Source organism: Coregonus lavaretus, assembly GCF_964263955.1.
Source record: "Coregonus lavaretus genome assembly, contig: HAP1_SCAFFOLD_1175, whole genome shotgun sequence".
Classification (NCBI taxonomy): Eukaryota; Metazoa; Chordata; class Actinopteri; order Salmoniformes; family Salmonidae; genus Coregonus; species Coregonus lavaretus.
Genome location: NW_028156594.1, coordinates 25377 through 48844, shown reverse-complemented (window position 1 = coordinate 48844; position 23468 = coordinate 25377). Strand labels below are relative to the sequence as shown.

General features: G+C 42.5%; 2 protein-coding genes across 2 annotated transcripts; both read left to right on the top strand.

Annotated features, from left to right (window-relative positions):
- Positions 1-375: 375 nt before the first annotated feature.
- LOC311126172 (uncharacterized protein) lies at positions 376-14700 on the top strand (the record flags this gene model as incomplete). Its single annotated transcript, XM_084200193.1, has 9 exons — positions 376-394; positions 581-638; positions 766-913; positions 1041-1320; positions 1517-1746; positions 13073-13202; positions 13480-13602; positions 13820-14007; positions 14332-14700. 9 exons carry the CDS (start codon positions 376-378, stop codon positions 14698-14700), a joined length of 1545 nt encoding a protein of 514 aa, XP_084056319.1.
- A 2903-nt stretch (positions 14701-17603) lies between these two features.
- On the top strand, positions 17604-19474 carry LOC311126170 (cytosolic 5'-nucleotidase 1A-like; the record flags this gene model as incomplete). Its single annotated transcript, XM_084200192.1, has 5 exons — positions 17604-17621; positions 17841-17970; positions 18248-18370; positions 18588-18775; positions 19106-19474. The coding sequence occupies 5 exons, from the start codon at positions 17604-17606 to the stop codon at positions 19472-19474; spliced, it is 828 nt and encodes a 275-aa protein (XP_084056318.1).
- Between the last annotated feature and the right edge of the window lie 3994 nt (positions 19475-23468).

Here is a 23468-nt window from a genome sequence, read left to right as displayed (position 1 = left end):
TTCTATCATTGGACATAATAATCCTCATAGGATTGTAGCCTACATATTACTTATTCAATCTCAATTCAACATGATATGGAATTATATGGAACTATGTATTGATTATGTCACAATCAATAGAAGTCTCTGGTTGCTATGACGTTGTTAACCTATATTAACTATTAGTTATGTAGTCATGATTATGACTCAATAATATGTCATAACACTGAGCAATACCGCTGCTTTTCCATCCATAGAAATTGAATCTCATTCTAGTTCTGTGGATCCATCATTCAGGCACAAGACAAAAAGTTGCCTGAAGGCTGTGTATCATTGTATTGTTGACCCAGACGGAGTGCACTTCACAAGGATTGTCTTTATCTGAGAAAGCTAACCATGGATAACTCTCCTGGAGGTAAGCACTGATTGGGCTGATGTAAGGTTGCATAATTCTGGTAACTTTCCCAAAAGTCCCCTATGAACGACTACCAATGGAGCAAGGATTGACTTCATTTGTACAGTCCAATAGTCATGGTGTGCAGAATGTGTCATTGCTGAACCAAGGCTTTGTCCTCTAATCTTCCTTGCATTCTTTCTTTAGTGAACCAGGAGCAGGGAGACATACCAATGATCCCATTGGTCCATGAGCCCATGTCAGGGTAAGGGTTTTCTATGTAACACAATGTAACATCTGCACAGAGGTGCATTCTTAAAGAAATGGGAATTGGGGGACAAAGAATCCTAAAGATGGTCCAATGGGCATGGTGTGAAATCTCTTTATCTCAGTCTGATAAACGTCCTGATGACTGCTAAGGATGAGATGCAGTGGGCCCAGAACCAGGTGAACAACTTGCAGCAGTCAATGGACCACATGCAGGGGCAGCTGAATTCCATGCAGGGGAAGTTTATTGAGTTGCAGAGTGCCCTCTCTCAGGTAGTAGATTAGTCTCAGCAAGAGTAGGATGAGTCATGTGTAATCATGATGATTAATGATGATGGCTGGAATGATAACGGTAATTCTAATGTCTTTGTAACTCCTATACTCCACCTGCACTGGATAGCTCCTTGATGACATGCCTGTGGTACCTGAAAGGGAGGGGATCCAACCGACAAACATCATCCCTGTGCAGAGGGAGGGGATCCTCCCGACAGGCATCATCCAGAGGGAGGATCCCAACAAGAACCAATCATTCCAACAAGGCATCATCCCAACACAAACCAATGGAATGGAACAGATGGAATGGCATGGACCACCTTCACCTCCCATCATCCCCATAGTGGGATCCTGGGATGCTGGAGTGAATGCTCCACGTTGTGGACATTTCTATGCCAGGAGAAAAGGTAATAAGAAAAGCCTTATCTTATGAGTGTGTTGTCTAAATGTCTACGTGAAACAGATTTAACTCTAGGAATCCATGTGCCTGTAGTCTGGTTGTGTTTGGGTTGTAACAAAGTATCATTTCAAGACACACTGTCAGCTAGTGATTGTTCTGTACTGTGATGAGCAGAGTGGCTTGACTTCTCCCACTTGTCACAGATATCCGGAGTAGATATGTGGCGGATCCTGCTTTAATGACCATCACCAAGCCGGAACACTCCGAGGCCAACCCTCAGAGCCAGACTGGCAGCTGGCTGGCGGCTGAACCTCAGCCCCCAGCACCCCCAGTACAGAAAACACCAAACAGTGGAGGCTGGCTCAGCTGGTTCTTCAGTGAAAAGAAAGATGTTCCTCAGATGACAAGGATACCAGATGACAAGCCTAGTTCTGTAAGTAACCTGTTATGTATATTCTATATAGAGACACTCTAGTGGATTCATCTATTTCTCAGTGGCTTGATTCACATTGATGGGTTGACACAAGTCCCATGCCCAAGGCTGAGGTATTCACTTTAATTCACGTCAGTAAAGCAGTGGATGACCATTGTATTTCAACTGTAAGAATGTTACTAATACATTTGCAAATTTGTTGATATGTTTTCCAGAATAAGCCTGTTCTACCTCCTCCCCCGATGGGGATGTATCTAGGGAACTCTAGTCTCCCCAAAGGAGTGAATCCTTACTCCATGAAAGCAGGTGAATAGTGCTTTAGACTACATGAGGTTTAACTCCAAGACTATACCAGCCAATGATAGCCCTCTCTGATGATCTCCTGCTAACACCTTTCCTTCTAACAGCAGGTCTAGGGGGCAGGTATCCCAAGCTATTGAACCCTGGTGGGATCACCACAACGCCTCCATACCAGGGACCTGGATCGCTCCCTGCCCAGCACACAACACTCATGGCACCAATGGCTGTGCCATTCGATGTTTAAAGGCAGAAACTTGCCCAAGGCACTCTATCCTATTGAGGTTTGACACTGAACAATCCTTCCGCAATGTATTAATTGAGTTAGCTTTACTTTACAGCAACACCTGGCTGAAGTAGCAGTGATGTTTAAGCTATTTATTTTTGTCTCACAGGTCATTTTCCAGGAGGGATCATTTGATATTTCAGCATTTTTAAAAGACAAAAAAAAGCATAAAAAAGTTATTAAAAGACTCTGTATGTTCACATAGCTTTGATATGTTTTCTGGCATCCTTTACAAGTCCATCGCTTGTGCATTTCTCTATGTTACATACTATACAGGTGGCTGTATTATTTATACATATATTTCCCAAATATATAAAAAAAGATATTTCATTTATCTATTTCATAAACATAATATCAAATGCAATTATAGTGCATATATTTAAATATATTACTTTACTGCAGGCCTGGCGTTGTGGGCGGGCCTTAGGGAGCCATGCTCGCCCTACCATACATTTACATTTACATTTTAGTCATTTAGCAGACGCTCTTATCCAGAGCGACTTACAGTTAGCGCATACATTATTTTATCGAACACACAACCCTGGCGTTGCAAACGCCATGCTCTACCAACTGAGCTACATCCCCTGCCGGCTCCACCTCCTTGCCTGTGTAAATAAAATACATGGTTGAATGAAATTTTGCATGACTAATGTTTTTGTTGTTGTTGCTATAACATGCTATGATATGATATGATATTTGGCCCATTTAAAGTTTCAATTACCTCTATTTTTTATTGTTAAATTAAATATGGCTCAAGTAATTAAGACTGACAGGGTTTTAGACCTATCATAAATGCATCATGAAGCGTGTGTCTCTTTTTGCTGATTCAAATGAATAGTGGGTGGAGCGTTATGTAGACAGCCTCGTGATCGTTCGGAATGTCATGTTCAAGAGTAGGCTACCTTAACTTGTTTGTTCATCGTGGTCAAAATGGATATTAGAAATTGGTTTGCTAAAAAGAATGCCTCATCTGCTGCAACAAGTAGTCTTAAAACAGCCGGCCACAACACAGCAATGATATGGAATAATTTACTCTTTATTGTATTGATATGACATAGACATTGTCAACGGATTCCTTTGTATATGTTGAAATAAGCTGATCTTTGTATTTAAAGCAGTAGCTTTTTATGTTATTTTTATTGTAGTATGGAAGCAATGAATTTCATCATATAGGCTAATTTGAGAAGAATTTGTAAAACTATTATTTGACACAAGTGGTGGTGATCTGTTCAAAATGACCATAATGTGACTATTTCACGAATGGCCATGAGCGCACAAGTTGGTTAAAAAGGTACGCTACAGTAGGCCAATTTTACAGAAAAATCAGAGTGATTATTGTTATATAGAGGCAATTCTGTTTTGAATGCTTCCCAATCTACTTAATTACTGTCATGAATTCATCTTGCCTTGGTCTGCAAATGCGATCAAAGAGTTGCATTAGCCTATTATAAAGGCGATTTAAGCAGCTGTGGTGAGTGTTAGTAAAAGCATTCTAATTTAATTTACATTTCAGTGTATTTCCTATGTCATGTAGGTAGTAGGCCATGCATAATACAAATATACGGAGCTGTCCATGGTGCTGAAGTTAGAGATCAATGTACCGGTAATGCCGAAGCCAGTAGGCAGCAAGCCACGTCAACAGGTGGAACGTGGACATGGGTAGGCTTATGCATGTTGTGCATAAGCCTACCCAGTTTTACATCTCAATAAAGTAAGCGGTTGGCACTTGGCACATACCTGAAAAAAAGAATGACTTAGCCCTAGAGATGAGAGGGAAAGTGTCCTAGTAGTGTTCCCATATCTCCTATTAATTCGCTGACAAAATATTATCATTAACTGCTCTTGAGTGTGAGGATACAGTGGTGAGGATGATTGCTTTTGTGTCTCAGGGTTGGAGATTTATCTTATCTATCACACAATATTTGTTGCTCAGAATGTTTGGCTCCCAAATAACACCAGCCTGTGGTGGAGTGGTCATTAGGACAGACAGAGAGAGAGAGAGACCTTAGACCTTCTGTCTGAGGACCAACTAGGGTCACCCAGCCACAGACCTGCGGGACCCCCCCCCCCCCCCCCCCACATCCACACCCCCACCCCAACCAATCAATACCCCCCCAAACCAACCATGCCCAAATCCCATATATGCCCCCTCAGATCAGACCTATGCCCCTCCTGCCCACCCCACGCCCCCCACTCCCGCAAAGAGGGCCTCAACATAAAAGTCACACATACGCCCAGGCTGTGAGCAGGCAAACAGGCCCAACCCCCACGCTTACACTAGCCCAAGATAATGGAATGTATCAGATGCTCAGCAGGCTCTGCTCACACTTACTGGTCTGAGGCCAAAACACACGACTAACAACATTGGACACTTTATGGAACACAAATCCTTCACTATCTCGTCCTGGAGTATCCAAGGCCTGAGGTCATCTGCCTTTGGCCTAAAGATCAGGAACCTGGACTTTACCAAATAAATCAGAAATACAGACATTGTCATCCTACAAGAAACATGGTATAGAGGTGATGGACCCACTGGTTGCCCTCTAGGTTACAGAGAGCTGGTAGTCCCATCCACCAAACTACCAGGAGTAAAACAGGGAAGGGACTCAGGGGGTATGCTAATTTGGTATAACTCACTCTATAAAAATAAATAAAAACAGGAACATTTTACATTTGGCTAGAAATTCAAAAGGAAATTATCTCAACAGAGATAAATGTCCTCCTGTGTGGTACCTATATCCCCCCACTAGAATCCCCATACTTTAATGAAGACAGCTTCTCCATCCTAGAGGGGGAGATCAATCATTTCCAGGCCCAGGGACATGTACAGTGCCTTGCAAAAGTATTTATCCCCCTTGGCGTTTTTCCTATTTTGTTGAATTACAGCCTGTAATTTAAATGGATTTTATTTGGATTTCATGTAATGGACATACACAAAATAGTCCAAATTGGTGAAGTGAAATGAATAAAATAACTTTGCTATGAAGCCCCTAAATAAGATCTGGTGCAACCAATTACCTTCAGAAGTCACATAATTAGTTAAATAAAGTCCACCTGTGTGCAATCTAAGTGTCATATGATCTGTCACATGATTTCAGTGTATATATACACCTGTTCTGAAAGGCCCCAGAGTCTGCAAAACCACTAAGCAAGGGGCACCACCAAGCAAGCGGCACCATGAAGACCAAGGAGCTCTCCAAACAGGTCAGGGACAAAGTTGTGGAGAAGTACAGATCAGGGTTGGGTTATAAAAAAATATCAGAAACTTTGAACATCCCACGGAGCACCATTAAATCCATTATTAAAAAATGGAAAGGATATGGCACCACAACAAACCTGCCAAGAGAGGGCCGCCCACCAAAACTCATGGACCAGGCAAGGAGGGCATTAATCAGAGAGGCAACAAAGAGACCAAAGATAACCCTGGAGGAGCTGCAAAGCTCCACAGTGGAGATTGGGGTATCTGTCCATAGGACCACTTTAAGCCGTACACTCCACAGAGCTGGGCTTTATGGAAGAGTGGCCAGAAAAAAGCCATTGCTTAAAGAAAAAAATAAGCAAACACGTTTGGTGTTCGCCAAAAGGCATGTGGGAGACTCCCCAAACATATGGAAGAAGGTACTCTGGTCAGATGAGACTAAAATTGAGCTTTTTGGCCATCAAGGAAAACGCTATGTATGGTGCAAACCCAACACCTCTCATCACCCCGAGAACACCATCCCCACAGTGAAGCATGGTGGTGGCAGCATCATGCTGTGGGGATATTTTTCATCGGCAGGGACTGGGAAACTCGTCAGAATTGAAGGAATGATGGATGGCGCTAAATACAGGGAAATTCTTGAGGGAAACCTGTTTCAGTCTTCCAGAGATTTGAGACTGGGACGGAGGTTCACCTTCCAGCAGGACAATGACCCTAAGCATACTGCTAAAGCAACACTTGAGTGGTTTAAGGGGGAAACATTTAAATGTCTTAGAATGGCCTAGTCAAAGCCCAGACCTCAATCCAATTGAGAATCTGTGGTATAAAGATTGCTGTACACCAGCGGAACATATCCAACTTGAAGGAGCTGGAGCAGTTTTGTCTAGAAGAATGGGCAAAAATCCCAGTGGCTAGATGTGCCAAGCTTATAGAGACATACCCCAAGAGACTTGCAGCTGTAATTGCTGCAAAAGGTGGCTCTACAAAGTATTGACTTTGGGGGGGGGGGGGGTGAATAGTTATGCACACTCAAGTTTTGTGTTTTTTTGTCTTATTTCTTGTTTGTTTCACCCCAAAAAAATATTTTGCATCTTCAAAGTGGTAGACATATTATGTAAATCAAATTATACAAACCCCCCAAAAATCCATTTTAATTCCAGGTTGTAAGGCAACAAAATAGGAAAAATGCCAAGGGGGGTGAATACTTTCGCAAGCCACTGTTCTAGTCTGTGGTGACCTAAATGCTAGAACTGGACAAGAACCTGACACCCTCAGCACACAGGGGGACAAAGACCTACCTGGAGGTGACAGCACCCCTCCCCATATGTCCCCCTAGACACAACTACGTCAACATAACCAACAAAAACGGGTCACAACTCCTGCAGCTCTGTCTCACACTGGGTATGTACATAGTCAATGGTAGGCTTCGAGGGGACTCCTACGGTAGGTATACCTATAACCCATCTCTTGGCAGTAGTACTGTAGACTACTTTATCACCAACCTCAACCCAGAGTCTCTCGGAGCATTCACAGTCAGCCCACCGACACCCCTATCAGATCACAGCAAAATCATAATCTACTTGAACGGAGCAATAATCAACCATGAGGCATCGAAGCTGAACGAACTGCATACTATTAAGAAATGCTATAGATGGAAGGAGGGTAGTGTAGAAACCTACCAAAAAACTATTGGCCAACAACACATCCAATCACTCCTAGACAAAATGTTTTCCTTCAATAGTGAAGGTGTAAACTTAGGAACAGTAGGAAGCCTGAACAATATATTTGACCTATCAGCTGACATATTAAATTAAAATTCCGGCAGAAAACCTAAGACAACTAACAACAATGAGAAATGGTTTGATGAAGAATGTAAAAACCTAATAAAGAAATTGAGAAACCTATCCAACCAAAAACACAGAGAACCAGAAAACTTTAGCTTACGCCTTCACTATGGTGAAACACTAAAACAATACAGAAATACACTAAGAAAAAAGAAGGACCAGCATGACAGAAAACAGCTCATTGTGATTGAAGAATCCATAGAATCAAATCACTTCTGGGAAAATTGGAACACACTAAACAAACAACAACATGAAGAGCTATCTATCCAATATGAAGATGTATTGATAAACCACTTCTCCAACCTTTTTGGCCATATAACAAAGAACCAAGTGCAAAAACATATACATGATCATTTACTAAACTTAGAATAAGTTATTAAAGACTACCAGAACCCACTGGATTCTCCAATTACATTGGATGAGCTACAGGACAAAATACAACCCCCCCCACCCCAACCCAAAAAGGGCTGTGGTGTTGATGGTGTCCTAAACAAAATGATAAAATATATGGACCACAAATTCAAGTTGGCTACTCTTAAACTCTTCAATATTACCCTCAGCTCTGGCATCTTCCCTAATATTTGGAACCAAGGCTTGATCACTCCAACCCATAAAATGTGACCCCAATAATTTCTGTAGAATATGCGTTAGCAGCAATCTCTGAAGAATCCTCTGCAGTATCATCAACAGCAGACTCTAACATTTCCTCAGTGGAATCAATGTCCTGAGAAAATGTAAAATTGTCTTCTTACCAAAATACTGTACGACAAACCACGTATACACCATTATTGACAAACTGGACTCAGAAATCAAATGTCTACTGTTTGCAGATGATCTGGTACTTCTGTCCCCAACCAAAGAGGGCCTAAAGCAGCAGTGAATCTCAGTAAGACAAAAATAATGGTGTTCCAAAAAAGGTCCAGTAGCCAAGACAACAAATACAAATTCTATCTAGACACTGTTGCCCTAGAGCACACAAAGAATTACACCCACCTCATCCTAAACATCAACACAACAGGTACAGTTGAAGTCGGAAGTTTTACATACACCTTAGCCAAATATATTTAAACTCAGTTTTTCACAATTCCTGACATTTAATCCTAGTAAAAATTCCCTGTTTTAGGTCAGTTAGGATCAGCACTTTATTTTAAAAATGTGAAATGACAGAATAATAGTAGAGAAGTTTACATACACTCAATTAGTATTTGGTAGCATTGCCTTTAAATAGTTTAACTTGGGTCAAACGTTTCGGGTAGCCTTCCACAAGCTTCCCACAATAAATTGGGTGAATTTTGGCCCATTCCTCCTGACAGAACTGGTGTAACTGAGTCAGGTTTGTAGGCATCCTTGCTCGCACAGGCTTTTTCAGATCTGCCCACAAAAGTCCTTCAATGCAAAACAGTATTTTAATCAGTTATTTGGTGATGTGAATATATTTACTGTATCTAAAATTGATAACTAAAAAAAAAAAACACACTATTGAAACATTTCTGAAATTCACTGAGTTGGATGGTATTTCCTGTCCTCCTCTGCTGTACAATGTTTTAAAACAGTTGCAGCCAACAGTATTTTTCAGTGACAACACGTTTGCGGCGTCCTCGGAGACGCAGATAGCTAATTAGCACGGGTAATCGACTCTGTCTTCCGTCTGTTGTCTGTAAACAAGCTCTGTAAAATGGAAATATGTCCATGTGGGGGAGTCTTAACCCTATAAAGGTGTTTTAGGAATTTAACCTTAACATTTTTATAATAATAATAATTCTTGCTGATATGAAATATACGTTCTTTGTTTCCAAAGCCGTACCGCAAGCGATCCGTGCTAACGTTTAGAGCTAGCATCAGGGCTGTAAACAACTCCCACAGCCAGAAGATACTATTGTCAATAGGCACTAAAGGTTATTAGTGTCTATGAATGGGCTGGGATTGCCTTACAACTATATATACATTCCTTATTGTAGGTGAAGGAGAAACCTCACTCAATATTGCCATTGTCTTTAGGCCTAGCTGAAATGTGTGTAATGCATCCAGAATAGGTTTTTGCTCAGAATTACAATAGCCAATGTTGTTTACCACTGTTACCATCTACGCATGGATGCCATTGTGGCAGGTTAATCTGGTTCTTCTACTATAATGGTATGCAGCCACAGGAGTCAAAATTATATGACCATTAGACCATGTTTGAATCAATAGCTGAATGACAAATGTTTAACTCGAGGGAAGACCTCTTGTAATAACATTTATAGTTGGGTGGATTTCTGTTGGGTGGATTGTTGCACAATTGCTGTTATACTAATCTATAATGAGCCTTTTAGCTAATCAGTGGGCAAGGCCAGCCCCCCTGCCAAGATGGGCCAGCCTGTTTTTCTCAGGCTGAGGTCACGCAAACTCATATTCAAAGTGAAACAGGGCTTCAGCAAAGATACTTGTTCTGACACTGTCATCAGTTAGACAGACAACATCATGGATTGTAAAAAACTGAAAGGATGGGTGTCACTGCTTATAAACTTGGAGCACATTCCACTTTGTCATATTTTTTTGGGCAGCTAAAACCATGATTTGGACAAACAGTAAAGTGCATTAGCCTCACGATTCCTGTAATGAAACTGAGCACCCTGACCCTGTGCCTGTTTCACAGGGACCTGCTGCTGTAATGAGCAAGCCACTCTCCTCTTCCCCCATGCGCTTGAGAGAGAAATGTGGTCTAATCGTTTAACATTTCAAAATGCAATTGCGGGAAATCACCGCTTTGGAAGTTTAGTCTCTTTGTCCCGTTTGAAGAGTGGAGGGCCTCAGCTTTCTCAATAGTCAGCTCAATAGTTTTACAACCAAGATATTTGATATGGCTTTGAGATATGGAGCGGCGCGCGGCGAAATGCACACCGGCCTTTGCGAGGGTATAGGCCGATAGGTCTCATGGGTAGTAGCCTACAACTGCAACATGTTTTTAGGACATAAAATGTACTGTTGGTTGAATACATGGCTACTAGCAGTGGGTATTATATTTAGAGTTATCGATCTAGTTAATGTGTTTTGAGTTTCCACTTCCTCGTGTTGTACCCCAAATTAATTAGCCTAATGATATTTGAGGTGCACATAAAGATGTATCTCTATTGAACAAAAAAATTCTGGAGTCCTATTTTGACAGTAAAATATAGCAAATATAGTCTTAATTGTCATCCCATAATTCATGACAATCACTGGGTTAGGTTAAATGTATTGAGTCATGCATTCCTGCTTGTACGTGTTAGATGAAACAACTTAGTCTGTCTATTTATTACACTTCTTAATAAAGCACTATGAATGACTTCATAAAATGATTACTCATAATTTGGGGGGCTGGTGCCAACAACTGTAAAAGTTAGTAGCACCAGTGACACCAGGGGAAAATGTTAGCCTGGAGCCCTGTAATAGTAATTGACCTAGAGACTGCTGCCCTATGTACATAGTCATTGAACACTGGTCACTTTAATAATATTTACATACTGTTTTACCTACTTTGTGTGTATGCTGTATTCTAGTCAAGGCTCATCCTATATAACTACTGCTGTACACACCTTTTCTATTCATACATTTTCCATTATGTCTATACACACCATCATATAAACTCAGCAAAACAAGAAATGTCCCTTTTTCAGGACCCTGTCTTTCAAAGATAATTTGTAAAAATCCAAATAACTTCACAGATCTCAATTGTAAAGGGTTTAAACACTGTTTCGCATGCTTGTTCAATGAACCATAAACAATTAATGAACATGCACGTGTGGAACGGTCGTTAAGACACTAACAGCTTACAGACGGTAGGCAATTAAGGTCACAGTTATGAAAACTTAGGACACTAAAGAGGCCTTTCTACTGACCTGCTCATCTGCGTGAACGTGCCTTAGACATGCTGCAAGGAGGCATGAGGACTGCCGATGTGGCCAGGGCAATACATTGCAATGTCCGTACTGTGAGACGCCTAAGACGGCGCTACAGGGAGACAGGACAGACAGCTGATCGTCCTCGCAGTGGCAGACCACGTGTAACAACACCTGCACAGGATCGGTACATCCGAACATCACACCTGCGGGACAGGTACAGGATGGCAACAACAACTGCCCGAGTTACACCAGGAACGCACAATCCCTCCATCAGTGCTCAGACTTTCCGCAATAGGCTGAGAGAGGCTGGACTGAGGGCTTGTAGGCCTGTTGTAAGGCAGGTCCTCACCAGACATCACCGGCAACAACGTCGCCTATGGGCACAAACCCACCGTCGGGACTGGCAAAAAGTGCTCTTCACTGACGAGTCGCGGTTTTGTCTCACCAGGGGTGATGGTCGGATTCGCGTTTATCGTCGAAGGAATGAGCGTTACACCGAGGCCTGTACTCTGGAGCGGGATCAATTTGGAGGTGGAGGGTTCGTCATGGTCTGGGGCGGTGTGTCACAGCATCGTCGGAATGAGCTTGTTGTCATTGCAGGCAATCTCAACGCTGTGCGTTACAGGGAAGACATCCTCCTCCCTCATGTGGTACCCTTTCTGCAGGCTCATCCTGACATGACCCTCCAGCATGACAATGCCACCAGCCATACTGCTCGTGATTTCCTGCAAGACAGGAATGTCAGTGTTCTTCCATTGCCAACGAAGAGCCCAGATCTCAAACCCATTGAGCACGTCTGGGACCTGTTGGATCAGAGGGTGAGTGCTAGGGCCATCCCCCCTCAGAAATGTCCGGGAACTTGCAGGTGCCTTGTGGAAGAGTGGGGTAACATCTCACAGCATGAACTGGCAAATCTGGTGCAGTCCATGAGGAGGAGATGCACCGCAGTACTTAATGCAGCTGGTGGCCACACCAGACTGTTACTTTTGATTTTGACCCCCCTTTTGTTCAGGGACACATTATTCCATTTCTGCTAGTCACATGTCTGTGGAACTTGTTCAGTTTGTCTCAGTTGTTGAATCTTGTTATGTTCATGCAAATATTTACACATGTTAAGTTTGCTGAAAATAAACGCAGTTGACAATGAGAGGACGTTTTCTTTATATGTATATTCCGTCTATCTAATAACTCTATATTAAATTCCTTTATTTTTATTTAGGGGATTTGTGTGGTTTTTTGTATTGTTCGCTATTATTAATATCACTACTGCACTGTTGGCGCTAGAAACATCATTTCGCTACACCCACGATAACATCTGCAAAATGTCTATGCGGCCAATAACATTTGAAGGTATGTGTTGATTCAGGAGAACATATATATGACGGGCACTAATTAGCAATATAGGCTAAGTTGCTAGCTTGGCTTTTATAACGTGGAATGTTTAAGCAGACAGAACAGAACAAAAGCAGCACTGAGTGACACCAGCGAAGGTGCTGAGACAAACAAAATGGTTAGAGAAGAGGCACAGTTATAGTGGTGAGTTGTCTCCAGTGGTGTTTTTACGTATTTGTTTTAAACATGAGCTGGTTAAAAAAAGAGGACCATGTCTCGCCAATCACTGGTACAGAAAATGGTTGAGAAATGCTGTACTTTACTGCCAATGTTATGTCAGCACTACTGCCTGTGTGTAGGGTCAGGGTGAAGGGTGCATCTATGGTTGGTGGTATCATGATGGTGGGAGGGATGGTGGTGTACGCAGCGATGTGGATAATGCCAGGGCTGAATTCTTGTCCCAGTCCGCCCCTGTGCATTTATCAGTGCATTTGTGCACACCCTGCAGGCTCTGATGTCTGTGAACGCACGGCTGAGGCAGCTCTACCCCGACAGCGAAGAGCTGTTTGACATCGTCCTGATGACTAATAACCACGCCCAGGTCGGAGTGCGCCTCATCAACAGCATCAACCACTACGGTTCGTGGTCGACACGCTCAGCCATGCCTACTACAGTGCTATAAGCAGAGAAATACAATGACCAGTAATTGGAGTAATTATATTTCTATGGTTATAAGACGCGCTTATTGTGAGCTGCATTTCATTGAATGATGGGTATTTTTGACCAAATATGTTTTTAGTGGTTGTATGCATGTTTTGCATGGATGTTAGTGGCAATCTTTGGCTACCAGCCTGATGATACCATCACATTTGTATGGGGTTCTGATACGTTTTTGTTTTTCACTCTACCTGACAGATTTAACCATTGAGAGGTTCTGTATGACGGGAGGGCAAAGCCCCATTGGCTATCTGAAGGCCTATCTGACCAACCTGTACCTCTCCAAGGATGGAGAGAAAGTCATGGAGGCCATTGAGGAGGGTAGTTGAAAATGCTGCTTTCCTTTGTCCTCTAGGGATTAAACTGGTTTAGGTTAGCATGGATGCTAAATTGGTAACAGAGTAAAAAACTGTAGATGTACATTGTGGTAACACTTTTTATAGGTATGATATAGCCTACATATATGATACCGTTGTAATGCATTTTTAAGACTTATGAGCATGTATAAGCCCCTTTTTTATAATGTCTTTATAAATAGGCATTGCAGCAGCGACCATGTTTGCATCTGGAGATGTGGAGAACAAGCTTTCCGACACACAGCTGAAAGTTGCCTTTGACGGGGATGCTGTCCTCTTCTCTGATGAGTCGGAGATCATCGTGAAACAACACGGCCTGGACACGTTCTTTGAGCATGAGAAGGAGTTTGAGAACAAACCTCTTGCACAGGTGTTCATGAGAGTATATGCCTCCTATTTTATGTTAGCTTTTGACATGATTCCAAATGTTCTTTCTTTGGGTAATACTTTATTTGGAGTCTCCCTATAGAGGGTTATAGATGTTCAACTTACTATCAACAAACTTTTTAACTAACACACCCACTTACCCTAATCCTTAACAAGTTGTTGCATATCATCCGTGGCTGTTGATAGTTTGAGCATTTAAAGACCATCTATAATAGGGGACTATCCAAATAAACTGGAACCCATTGATGTATTTGCTTTAATAAAAAATGTAATAATACTATGCTAACCCTATGTCTCATTCACTCAGGGTCCCTTAAAGTGTTTCCTGGAGGCGCTTGGTAAGCTCCAGAGGAAGTTCTACGCCAAGAACGAGCGTATGACCTGCCCCATTCGTACCTACCTAGTAACATCCCGCAGCGCAGCCAGCTCAGGGGCCCGCGTCCTCAAGACCCTCAGGAGCTGGGGCCTGGAGATCGACGAGGCCCTGTTCCTAGCCGGGGCCCCTAAAGGGCCCCTCCTGCAGAAGATCCGTCCCCACATCTTCTTTGATGACCAGATGTTCCACATCGAGGGGGCCAAGGAGCTGGGTACTATCGCGGCACACGTGCCTTATGGGATTGGACAGAAGTACCACAAGGAGAAACTTAGTGAGCAGCCTGCCAAAGACACAAAGTAGTGAGCCTCCTAGGGGTGGGAAGGTATCATACATTATGCAAATAGTTAGTTGCGCACAACCCTGTCATCAGCGGTAGGTTTTGTTTTGTGCTGGATTTTGTATTAAAAGTGCCTTTATCAGAATATACTGTAATAAAAATGTAGTAGTACTCACTTCAGGGATTTTTGCTAGAATAAAACAAGTTTTACAATGTCACCTGATGTTCTCGTTCATAAGGAGAATACTTTAATGCAATATTCATAATATTCCAGTTGTTAATTACAGAATTAAGTATCTAGTTTTTGTAAGAATGTATGTCATAAAATGTGTTCACATTTCACACACACAAGTGTTTTTTATATCTTTAGAGAAGAACATTTGGTCTCATTTGCTGCAGAGACCAACATGTACACTACCGGTGAAAAGTTTTAGAGCACCTACTCATTCAAGGGTTTTTCTTAATTTTTACTATTTTCTACATTGTAGAATAATAGTGAAGACATCAAAATTATGAAATGACACGTATGGAATCATGTAGTAACCAAATAAGTGTTAAACAAATCAAAATATATTTGAGATTCTTCAAATAGCCACCCTTTGCCTTGATGACTGCTTTGCCCACTCTTGGCATTCTCTCAACTAGCTTCACCTGGAATGCTTTTCCAACAGTCTTGAAGGAGTTCACACATGCTGAGCACTTGTTGGCTGCTTTTCCTTCACTCTGCCGTCCGACTCATCCCAAACCAGCTCAATTGGGTTGAGGTCGGGGGTTTGTGGAGGCCAGGTAATCTGATGCAGCACTCATCACTCTCCTTCTTGGTAAAAATATCCCTTACACAGCCTGGAGGTGTGTTGGGTCATTGTCCTGTTGAAAAACAAATGATAGTCCCACTAAGCCCAAACCAGATGGGCCATGAAGGCCTGATTCACACAGTCTCCTCTGAACAGTTGATGTTGATGTGTCTGTTACTTGAACTCTGTGAAGCATTTATTTGGGCTGCAATTTCTGAGGCTGGCAACTCTAATGAACTTATCCTCTCCAGCAGAGGTAACTCTGGGTCTTCCATTCCTGTGGCAGTCCTCATGAGAGCCAGTTGCATCATAGCACTTGATGGTTTTTGCAACTGCACTTGAAGAAACTTTAAAAGTTCTTCACTGACGAGTCGCGGTTTTGTCTCACCAGGGGTGATGGTCGGATTCGCGTTTATCGTCGAAGAAATGAGCGTTACACCGAGGCCTGTACTCTGGAGCGGGATCAATTTGGAGGTGGAGGGTCCGTCATGGTCTGGGGCGGTGTGTCACAGCATCATCGGACTGAGCTTGTTGTCATTGCAGGCAATCTCAACGCTGTGCGTTACAGGGAAGACATCCTCCTCCCTCATTTGGTACCCTTTCTGCAGGCTCATCCTGACATGACCCTCCAGCATGACAATGCCACCAGCCATACTGCTCGTTCTGTGCGTGATTTCCTGCAAGACAGGAATGTCAGTGTTCTTCCATTGCCAGCGAAGAGCCCAGATCTCAATCCCATTGGGCACGTCTGGGACCTGTTGGATCGGTGTTATGTGAATTATTTAACAAACTATTTTAGTGTCTCTGTGCGTCTCCCAAAAGGTTGTAAGTCTTTTGGGATTTAAGTAACGGCCAGAGTCCCGGTCTGCATTGTCAGAGATATTTATTCATTGAGAATTCTGCAATCACAATTTCAGAGTCCATCTTTTATACTCATACAAAAAGAAATCCCTTCCCTCTGTAGGCGGGCTGTAGTTTTCCACTCTAAAACTGCTCTACTGACCTTCAGTTCACACACACACACACATGCATACACACATGCATACACACACACACACACACACACACACACATATCCTACTCCCTGCTTTACTCAGTTATTGCCGTTCTCACAATATTCTGCACCATGTTTTCATAACAGTTTCTCCCCTCCCTAAATTGGGAGGCCTCTTTATCTTAGTTTCTCAGTTGTCTTTGTTGTCTGGCCTAACTCTTACTCACATTGCTAAATAGTGGCTCAATGCCATAGCCTTTACTGGTCCTACACTCACACATTTCTAACACATTATACACAGTTTCAGGGTGTAATAATTAGTCATTAATAATTAATCTATCAATCGGAGGGTGAGGGCTAGGGCCATCCCCCCTCAGAAATGTCCGGGAACTTGCAAGTGCCTTGTGGAAGAGTGGGGTAACATCTCACAGCAAGAACTGGCAAATCTGGTGCAGTCCATGAGGAGGAGATGCACCGCAGTACTTAATGCAGCTGGTGGCCACACCAGATACTGACTGTTACTTTTGATTTTGACCCCCCTTTTTTTCAGGGACACATTCCATATCTGCTAGTCACATGTCTGTGGAACTTGTTCAGTTTGTCTCAGTTGTTGACTCTTGTTATGTTCATGCAAATATTTACACATGCTAAGTTTGCTGAAAATAAACGCAGTTGACAGTGAGAGGACGTTTTCTTTATATGTATATTCCGTCTATCTAATAACTCTATATTAAATTCCTTTATTTTTATTTAGGGGATTTGTGTGTTTTTTTTGTATTGTTCGCTATTATTAATATCACTACTGCACTGTTGGCGCTAGAAACATCATTTCGCTACACACACGATAACATCTGCAAAATGTCTATGCGGCCAATAACATTTGAAGGTATGTGTTGATTCAGGAGAACATATATATGACGGGCACTAATTAGCAATATAGGCTAAGTTGCTAGCTTGGCTTTTATAACGTGGAATGTTTAAGCAGACAGAACAGAACAAAAGCAGCACAGAGTGACACCAGCGAAGATGCTGAGACAAACAAAATGGTTAGAGAAGAGGCACAGTTATAGTGGTGAGTTGTCTCCAGTGGTGTTTTTACATATTTGTTTTAAACATGAGCTGGTTAAAAAAGAGGACCATGTCTCGCCAATCACTGGTACAGAAAATGGTTGAGAAATGCTGTACTTTACTGCCAATGTTATGTCAGCACTACTGCCTGTGTGTAGGGTCAGGGTGAAGGGTGCATCAATGGTTGGTGGTATCATGATGGTGGGAGGGATGGTGGTGTACGCAGCGATGTGGATAATGCCAGGGCTGAATTCTTGTCCCAGTCCGCCCCTGTGCATTTATCAGTGCATTTGTGCACACCCTGCAGGCTCTGATGTCTGTGAACGCACGGCTGAGGCAGCTCTACCCCGACAGCGAAGAGCTGTTTGACATCGTCCTGATGACTAATAACCACGCCCAGGTCGGAGTGCGCCTCATCAACAGCATCAACCACTACGGTTCGTGGTCGACACGCTCAGCCATGCCTACTACAGTGCTATAAGCAGAGAAATACAATGACCAGTAATTGGAGTAATTATATTTCTATGGTTATAAGACGCGCTTATTGTGAGCTGCATTTCATTGAATGATGGGTATTTTTGACCAAATATGTTTTTAGTGGTTGTATGCATGTTTTGCATGGATGTTAGTGGCAATCTTTGGCTACCAGCCTGATGATACCATCACATTTGTATGGGGTTCTGATACGTTTTTGTTTTTCACTCTACCTGACAGATTTAACCATTGAGAGGTTCTGTATGACGGGAGGGCAAAGCCCCATTGGCTATCTGAAGGCCTATCTGACCAACCTGTACCTCTCCAAGGATGGAGAGAAAGTCATGGAGGCCATTGAGGAGGGTAGTTGAAAATGCTGCTTTCCTTTGTCCTCTAGGGATTAAACTGGTTTAGGTTAGCATGGATGCTAAATTGGTAACAGAGTAAAAAACTGTAGATGTACATTGTGGTAACACTTTTTATAGGTATGATATAGCCTACATATATGATACCGTTGTAATGCATTTTTAAGACTTATGAGCATGTATAAGCCCCTTTTTTATAATGTCTTTATAAATAGGCATTGCAGCAGCGACCATGTTTGCATCTGGAGATGTGGAGAACAAGCTTTCCGACACACAGCTGAAAGTTGCCTTTGACGGGGATGCTGTCCTCTTCTCTGATGAGTCGGAGATCATCGTGAAACAACACGGCCTGGACACGTTCTTTGAGCATGAGAAGGAGTTTGAGAACAAACCTCTTGCACAGGTGTTCATGAGAGTATATGCCTCCTATTTTATGTTAGCTTTTGACATGATTCCAAATGTTCTTTCTTTGTGTAATACTTTATTTGGAGTCTCCCTATAGAGGGTTATAGATGTTCAACTTACTATCAACAAACTTTTTAACTAACACACCCACTTACCCTAATCCTAGACCTTAACAAGTTGTTGCATATCATCCGTGGCTGTTGATAGTTTGAGCATTTAAAGACCATCTATAATAGGGGACTATCCAAATAAAGTGGAACCCATTGATGTATTTGCTTTAATAAAAAATGTAATAATACTATGCTAACCCTATGTCTCATTCACTCAGGGTCCCTTAAAGTGTTTCCTGGAGGCGCTGGGGAAGCTCCAGAGGAAGTTCTACGCCAAGAACGAGCGTATGACCTGCCCCATTCGTACCTACCTAGTAACATCCCGCAGCGCAGCCAGCTCAGGGGCCCGCGTCCTCAAGACCCTCAGGAGCTGGGGCCTGGAGATCGACGAGGCCCTGTTCCTAGCCGGGGCCCCTAAAGGGCCCCTCCTGCAGAAGATCCGTCCCCACATCTTCTTTGATGACCAGATGTTCCACATCGAGGGGGCCAAGGAGCTGGGTACTATCGCGGCACACGTGCCTTATGGGATTGGACAGAAGTACCACAAGGAGAAACTTAGTGAGCAGCCTGCCAAAGACACAAAGTAGTGAGCCTCCTAGGGGTGGGAAGGTATCATACATTATACAAATAGTTAGTTGCGCACAACCCTGTCATCAGCGGTAGGTTTTGTTTTGTGCTGGATTTTGTATTAAAAGTGCCTTTATCAGAATATACTGTAATAAAAATGTAGTAGTACTCACTTCAGGGATTTTTGCTAGAATAAAACAAGTTTTACAATGTCACCTGATGTTCTCGTTCATAAGGAGAATACTTTAATGCAATATTCATAATATTCCAGTTGTTAATTACAGAATTAAGTATCTAGTTTTTGTAAGAATGTATGTCATAAAATGTGTTCACATTTCACACACACAAGTGTTTTTTATATCTTTAGAGAAGAACATTTGGTCTCATTTGCTGCAGAGACCAACATGTACACTACCGGTGAAAAGTTTTAGAGCACCTACTCATTCAAGGGTTTTTCTTAATTTTTACTATTTTCTACATTGTAGAATAATAGTGAAGACATCAAAATTATGAAATGACACGTATGGAATCATGTAGTAACCAAATAAGTGTTAAACAAATCAAAATATATTTGAGATTCTTCAAATAGCCACCCTTTGCCTTGATGACTGCTTTGCCCACTCTTGGCATTCTCTCAACCAGCTTCACCTGGAATGCTTTTCCAACAGTCTTGAAGGAGTTCACACATGCTGAGCACTTGTTGGCTGCTTTTCCTTCACTCTGCCGTCCGACTCATCCCAAACCAGCTCAATTGGGTTGAGGTCGGGGGTTTGTGGAGGCCAGGTCATCTGATGCAGCACTCATCACTCTCCTTCTTGGTAAAAATATCCCTTACACAGCCTGGAGGTGTGTTGGGTCATTGTCCTGTTGAAAAACAAATGATAGTCCCACTAAGCCCAAACCAGATGGGCCATGAAGGCCTGATTCACACAGTCTCCTCTGAACAGTTGATGTTGAGATGTGTCTGTTACTTGAACTCTGAAGCATTTATTTGGGCTGCAATTTCTGAGGCTGGTAACTCTAATGAACTTATCCTCTGCAGCAGAGGTAATGCTGGGTCTTCCATTCCTGTGGCAGTCCTCATGAGAGCCAGTTGCATCATAGCATTTGATGGTTTTTGCAACTGCACTTGAAGAAACTTTAAAAGTTCTTGAAATGTTCCATATTGACTGACCTTCATGTCTTAAAGTAATGATGGACTGTCGTTTCGCTTTGCTTATTTGAGCTGTTCTTGCCATAATATGGACTTGGTCTTTTACCAAATAGGGCTATCTTCTGTATAGATACCTTGTCACAACACAACTGATTGGCTCAAACGCATTAAGAAGGAAAGAAATTCCACTAATTAACTTTTAAGAAAGCACACCTGTTAATTGAAATGCTTTCCAGGTGACTACCTCATGAAGCTGGTTGAGAGAATGCCAAGAGTGTGCAAAGCTGTCATCAAGGCAAAGGGTGGCTATTTGAAGAATCTCAAATATAAAATATATTTAGATTTGTTTAACACTTTTTTGGTAACTACATGATGCCATGTGTTATTTCATAGTTTTGATGTCTTCACCATTATTCTACAATGTAGAAAATAGTAAATCCCTTGAATTAGTAGGTGTTCTTAAACTTTTGACCAGTAGTGTATTTTACAGTTAACTGCCAAAATAATGGAAGCAGTTGAGTAAATGAGGGATACAACGTATTTGAAATCAGGCACTGAATGGTTTGATAAGCATGACAACTATGTAAACCATTTGCGATGGCTGTTATGGGTGGAAGATGGCACATTGATGCCATCTGTTGGTAAATGTTCATTACTGCAACTCCAGTGTTTTACCGGTATACTTGAGATACCCGGATGTATTGCAATATACTGAACAAGACTGGTTACTCGCATCAATGCCTCTGCCTCGTTATTTAACATGCAAACATGGTGTCAGAGTCGGATAACTAACCATGCTTTCCGCAAATTAGAGTCACCTGTTCTGGTTTTAAAAAGCTTAGTTGAGTAAAACTTCTCCGGAATTGTCCTTAGCTAGATTGAGTTTGCTAGTTAGATTCAGTGTTGTTAGCACCGTTTAGACATGGCAGGGAACATTTCCCGTCCCGCCGTTATGAAGCTCAGCGGAGATTGGAGCACAAACTGGGATACGTTTAGAGGTGAATGGGAGGACTATGCACTAGCAACGGGACTTCGGGAAAAGGACGATGAGGTAGTGGCTGCCACTTTGAGGACTATAATGGGAGCAGAATGCCGACACGTATACAAACACAACCTGAACCTAACAGCAGCTCAGCAAGGTAACGCTACAGCTATTCTTGATGCTCTCGAACTTTACTTTAAGCCAGCAAAGAACGTTATCTACGAGCGTTATGTTTTCGGTTGTTGCAAACAGGAGGACGGGGAGTCCATTGACAGCTTTGTCACTAAGCTAAGGAAAAAGGCAGCTACATGTGACTATGGTGCTTTAAGAGATGAACTGATCAGAGACAAGATAGTGCTTGGCATAACTGATGAGGGCACCCGCAGACGTTTGCTGAGAGAACGTGACCTGACACCAGTGGCGGCTCCTGAAAAAATTCTCAGGGGGGGCAATTTTTCTGATGATTTAGGTGACCTACGCACATTTTAAAAAAGATATGTCCAGCAACAACATGAAGACAGGGGCAGCATATAAGTCAATACCAGAAGCATTTATTGACTGATCTCAAAAGTGTTGGCTTACCAGGGTTGGTGGAGCCCTCAGTTTCATCTTTGCCTCGCAAAGCTAACTCAAACACTCCGCAAAACTTCACACACTCGATTAGCCGGCTGAGGATGTGGCGGTTCTTGCTAATGTCGTAGTAAATATATTTGTTATAGTGAATATGGAATATGATATGTTGAGTAAAATGTTGTGCTAAGATCTATTTAGGTCAGGAGCTGGTTATAAGTTCTGTTCCTATCCAATAACAATGGACAAAAGGGTCCTATCTTGTCAGCCTTGTCAGTTTCAGTTCTCCAGTAAACTTGTGATTATCAACACTAACCTCATCGTTGTGGCGGCGGACAGCTAGCCTGTATCCCTCATCCAGTTGAGTGGGAATGTTCACTCTCCCCAAAGCAGACAATCTCAAACAGCTATCCATGTGGGTCTTTGACAGCTCATGTTTCTTAATCTTTCCTGAAAGATGGTGCATGTCCGTTACACACCAGTCGCTGTCCAAGCGGTGCTGTCTGCCGTGCCGCCTTCAGGGTGAAAGAGTAAGGAGGGGGTAGCAGAAGACTGCATTAGCTACATCGCAGCCTGCTAGCCAGGTTTTTCGTTCGTACCAATTTTTGGAAAATCCTCGGGTGTAGGACTTCCCCCCTTTAGTAGAAACCTGTTGAATTATTAAATTTGGTCTGGGAGGTCCTAATTGTTTCGTTGCCAATTTATCTTCATTTGTTCGCCGACAAAAAGGAACTTCTTTCAAAGACACAATCGAGTTACACTGAAGCCTAGCCATTTTGATAGTAGTAGTGAATTGATTGAGGCTGCTACCCGCTCTTTTCTTAGTTACGTTCATGGTTATGTTACGTATGACGAAAGCGCGTAAGTGCAAGCCCTCAGAAACCCATAGAGATTGTATTGAAAGCTCTGATATTTGAAAAAAATTGATTTTACATGGGAGTCTATGACAGACTTCTGGGCGATTTTCAACCTGACTGAAATCGCCCCAAAAGGGGGGGGGGGGCATTTGAAGCACGACTTTAGCCTGATTGGACATTTAGTGGCACTGTGGCAGATCAGACGTCTAGATTACAACACTGATAACTACTGTTGCCGTGATATAATTGATTAGAAAAAAAATCCCTTCCTTTTCCCGTTTGGCAGTGCGTCGCCCATATCGCCCTATTGAACACACCGCCCCTGCCTGACACTAGTCTTGGCAGTGGAGACATGCCGTGCAGCAGAGCTTACGGATATACAGATAAGGTCCATGGAGCTAGAAAGGCAACATATGGACAATGTCAATGCTACATTCAGGCAGCCAATAAAG